Here is a 5,376-nt window from a genome sequence, read left to right on the forward strand (position 1 = left end):
CCAAGTTAACTAGTTGTAGAGCAAGCTTGGGGAAAAGAGATAAAGCGAGGCTTGTCAGGGAGGGGGGAGTATAAGATAAATGATCTGTTTGACATTTATTACAGTATAGTTAAAAGTGATAAGCATAAAGGAGAGTAATATGACACATTTTATAGGAATGCATTCATTTTCAGTCCCAACACCTACAAGTTTAAAGATGGAGGACTGAAAAAGATATTTAAAGAAATGAAATTTGAGTCCACTATAACCGAGTTTCTAAGTTCTAAGCTGTTCACTATAAGCGTTAAAAATAACATTATTTCAATAGGAATACGGACGGGACCGCTAAAAAAGTTCACCACATCCGAGTGTTCACTATATCCCAGGTTCGACTGTATATACAGCGAAACTTCAGTTAAAGGGATACTCCTTGGACCGAAAAAATTCTCCGATTGCAAGTTTGTCCGTTTAAGGGGAAAACACTAACAACGGAATTTAATGCCTTAAATTGTTTTTAGAATAATTGCAATGATATAGAAATATTTAGAACCTTATACTTAGAATCTGACAGAAAAATAAAAATCTAAACTCATACGCAGTAGGTAAAAGAAAATTAAATTATGATTAATAATAAAGATAGATTTGGTTTAAACAAAAATGCTTCAGCATACAGTATTAGAAATTGCAGATAAATCAATAACACAGATAATTTTAACTTACTGACAAAGTCTTCCCCGAACCAGTTTGAGCAACACCCACTAAATCTCTTCCACTTAAAGCAATCGGCCAAACTTGTGACTGGATTGCAGTAGGCTTTTCAAATTTCTGGTCACAAATGGCTTGCATAATATAATCTAAATTGAAATACAAATAAACACATGTAAATAATCTTAAAACTTAACTTTTTTGGTCACAAACTACAAGGTAATGATCAAAGTATTTGAATAAAATATTTCATAACTAAAAAGTCTCTTTTTTTTCCTTTGTATAAGGAGAACACTTTTTTAAATTATTTAGATAGAGTTCAGACTCAATTCCAAGAAGAAAAACTTACTAGCTTTTGAACCAGAGTAATCTAGTAAATAAAAAGAGAGAGAGAGAGAAAGCCAGATTTGTTACTTTCATGGGTGCCACTTTAAAAAAAATGTCATGGCCGAACTTACTTTTTGACTCATTAACACTGTCTAGCATTGCTTGACAGAATTTTCCAAAATGTATTGCACAATGACAGCAAAGAACACCTTTCTGTGAGAATGGCCCATATACTATAACTATATAAATGACTTGCTTATTTTTTTCAGCAAACAAAATGAAAACTACATATTATCTTTTTTAACACCATTTGCTGAATTATTCTTTTTTTCTTGAAGACATTCACATATCTCTACTTCTTTTTCACTTCAGCATTATCAATTTTTAGTCCTAGATCTATAATTTTTTTTTTTTTAATGACCTCAATTTGAGCATTCTACTTTAATTTTCTAAGCATTTCTAAATATCAGGGAGGTGGGAACTCAATCAGATTCAGATTAACACGAGGAAATGTTGAAATTCTATCATTCCAATTTTTATCAATAGTTTGCAATAATTACGAAGAATAATGCAACAAGTAATTATTTTTACAAACTATTGTTACCCCCCCCAGTCCCCAATTTTTTTTTAAATTTATTTTTTTAGCAGTTCAAAAAACAAATTGGAAGGAGTACTTTTAATGTGGAATTTAGTGCATTGATTTTTCTCAAGACTGCCATTTATTGCATTTTAACAAGAAAAAAAAAATTTCTTTGCAAAGTGACATTAAACTATATATATATTTTTTTTTTGACCGAAAATTTTCCTTCGGCGCCCTGGATTTTCCTTAGAACCTCGTTCGCATGAATAAACATACTCTGCTAAATAATATAAGTAATAATAACAAACATTAAAAATAATTTTATTTTATAAGTTGAGATCAAACAATTATTGGCTACCACTTTAGTCTTACTTAATCTAAAAATCTGCCTAAATTGCAGCATAAAATATATAAAAATAATATTTAGATCGATAATTCGTAAAAACTCATAGCTATTACTTGTAATATAATATAACTAGTATAATATAATATAACTATTACTTGTATATATAATATATAAACTTGTATATATAATAATATAACTATTACTTGTAAGAGGACCAATATTTTTAGAATAAATTAATAATTTAACTTTTTACATTTTTTATAATATAAATTATAATAGTAGTATATAATGCAAGTAATATGCATGATTTAGTGTATGATAAAAATGCCCCCAATGTTAATAAGGAACTTAGTGACATGTCAAGTCAAAAACCAGTTTCTTTTACGTCAAAATGCCAGCCCTGTAACTAGAATATGGGCATGAATAAAATATTTTTTCTTCCCATTGTGTAAAGTTTTTTATAAATACATGAACAAAATGTAAAATAATTACCAGACTTTACATGATGAAATAACTAGTTTCAAAGAAAGAACTCTTTCTTGTTTACATTATCCACCATAAAAACAATTTATAAATTTTTTTAAAGATATTCTATATTAAGTGGCTCATTCTCTTTCTAAATTAATAATTGCTTCATTTAATTATGTAAAAATATTTAATTCAAAATTGTAATTAATTAAACTATTATTTATAGTTTTTTTTTTTTGCTTTAAATATAAGTTATTTATAAAAGCATATTCATTAAACAAGATTAATATTATTGATCATGCCGAATTTATATGTAAAAAAATTAAGCAAACTAAGAAAACTCTAATAAATTCATAATAACAATGTAAATTAGTGAATGGAAATTAAAAAAATGTTTATTATCATTTGTTACTTGGTTCAGTATTTCTTTAATAAAATGATGAAAAAAATTTAAATAATTTTAAAACGTTAATACAATGACATATCTGCCAACAAGGGAGAAATAAAATAACGGAGATTTTACTAGCTACATATTTCAGGCTACAGAAACATAATGCACATTCGGGCATTGTGCATCATTCGATACATCATGCAATATCATATAAGTCAACTAGAGAAATTCGAAATAATATAAGCACTTATATTTAGAGAAGTAAAAAATAGGTATATAAATCTTAATGTAAAATAGATTTTTTAAATCATTAGTTATAATTACTTCTATAAACAATCAACATACTACAGTACTGGCAATAGTATCTGTTAAGGAATAAGAAGTAATTTTACAATTCGCCGATGTTTTATCTCAATTTTTTGTTTTTAATTTCTTCAACAAATATGGAGAAATTAAAGGAGATACAGGTAAAAGGAAATAAGATTTAAAATCCAGGTGTTTTTGATAAAATAAAATAAAAAACAGGAGACTTGACAGGTGTGCAATAAGTATTGAAGCTAAACATTTTTGTCGGAAGAAAATTATTACAGGTTCCCTACATTCACAATATTCAATTAATCTGAGATAATTGAATATTATGCATGAATTTTTTATTCTATTGTTTGTAAATAAAACCATTAAGAGATGAACGACAAGTTTGAATTTTTCTTCATAACTAAGCATAAGATTTTTTACCGCATATAAAATATTAAAAGACCTTCACTTCATACGTTTCTGATTCTTGTAAGACAACTTTACTAAAATTTTTAAAAGTTCAATATACAAATATTATATATATATACATTAATATTTTATTATATATATTTAATATACATATAATTAAATATATAGATATTTCAATATACACATTAAATTAAAAATACAGTACACAACAATAACTAAAAAGAAACAAGCAAAAAAAAAGTAATTAAGTACAACAAAAGTTTGCAAAAATTCTATGCAAAATATTACTTAAAATTCTCAATTTTAATGAATAAAAATTAGATGGAAATTTTGAGGCGAGGAAATTAAGTCACCAACATTAAAATTACCAAGAAAAATAAGATTTTCTATCGCTATTAGGGAGGGGGGAATAACAATGTCTAGTTGGTCCCCGTAATCAACGAAAATGGGAGATTTCTCTGTTTCAGACGGAGGAAATGAAGTCGGAAATCGAGAAGCGAGAAAGGATTTTTGCACATGAGGAGCACATGAGGATTTTTGCACATGAGGAGAAAGGATTTTTGCACATTTTTCGAGAAGCGAGAAAGGATTTTTGCATGCACTGCCACTGCATCGGCAGGCATTTCATTAAGTATGTCAAATAAATAGAGGTTTCCTATGCTACAGACCATAATTTATATTTTGGTTAAACATACAGATATGGAAGTTGAAAAATCACGATACAATTTCAGTAAACAAACTTATCTGCATCAGTTTTGTTTGCAACAACTGAAAAAAATAATCCATTTGTTGAAAACCGTTGAACAAAAGCACTGAAAATTTATGAAAAACAGCAGGATACAATATTGATTCCATCTATCAGAGTCAGTCTCCCATGTCTGAGACGATTGAAGTATCTCGATAGTTGAAGTCAATATTATATTCTGCTGACGCCATTTGATATTTGCGATATAATCACAGGAAGGAAATGGTAAAAGCAAGGAAAGAGAAACAAAACATTAGCTTTCGAGGAGATCTGATAATTTTGAGTTTGGCAGTCACTTGAGGTAAAATTCGAAATATTTTCTGATCAATTCGGGTGGACGGGAGAACGCTAAATGCGGTAGAGTTGACACAGCTGTAGTTTAGCATAAACTTAGCAATTTATTTTTATGTGTCATACTAATTTTCCAATTAACACTTTCAGGGAAAAAGTGTAATGTAATAATCAGAAGGGTTCACTTATTACCTTTTTTTAATTGGTAGTTGCATAACAAATAACTAAAGTTAAATATTACCAGGAAAGTTTCCTTCATAAAAGTCAACAATTGGTCTGGGTACATTCTGGCCATAACATGTTATTTGAAGTGATCTTTGCCAGTCATCTACTTCTCTCTAAATATAAAAGCAATTTGGAAAACATTAGTTATTCAATGAATTTAGTGACTGTCTTAAAACAACTACTTCTGCTGAATTCATAACATAAAAATAATAAACCTATGTGCAACAGATGAACTACACTATTGCTAAAAATTCTCACTATTAGTTTAGAATTTTTGGTAACGGTAACAGACCTTTATACAACATTTGTCCAGCAACTATTTTTTTTAAAAAAAATTCTAACAGACTTTAGAGCTTACACCATTGTTATTTAAAATTGTTGAATTTTGAAGGAAATTGGATAAAATTTCCTCACCTAAATTCAACTAAATGTGTATAATAAATTAGTTAATGCTAGAAATTCTGAAAGTTTTGGAAAAAAAAAAATTTTTTTTTAAAAATATAAACTTTAAACCCTAACCTTTCCATGTGAGATAATAATCCTCAAAAAGTCTTTCATTTTCAAGAACACAAAAATTTGTTTTATCGCCTCTACGA

At 27.9% G+C, this 5,376-nt stretch overlaps 1 protein-coding gene across 1 annotated transcript in view; it reads right to left on the reverse strand.

Moving 5' to 3' along the window:
* The window catches only part of LOC107440103 (probable ATP-dependent RNA helicase DDX5), a gene marked incomplete in the record, with an annotated part of 31,550 nt that overhangs the window by 20,563 nt on the left and 5,611 nt on the right, over nt 1-5,376 (reverse strand). The window contains 2 exon segments of the mRNA XM_043054918.2: nt 700-833; nt 4,797-4,893. Coding sequence (XP_042910852.1) covers nt 700-833; nt 4,797-4,893 — 231 coding nt within the window.

Source organism: Parasteatoda tepidariorum, chromosome 4 (genome assembly GCF_043381705.1).
Source record: "Parasteatoda tepidariorum isolate YZ-2023 chromosome 4, CAS_Ptep_4.0, whole genome shotgun sequence".
Classification (NCBI taxonomy): Eukaryota; Metazoa; Arthropoda; class Arachnida; order Araneae; family Theridiidae; genus Parasteatoda; species Parasteatoda tepidariorum.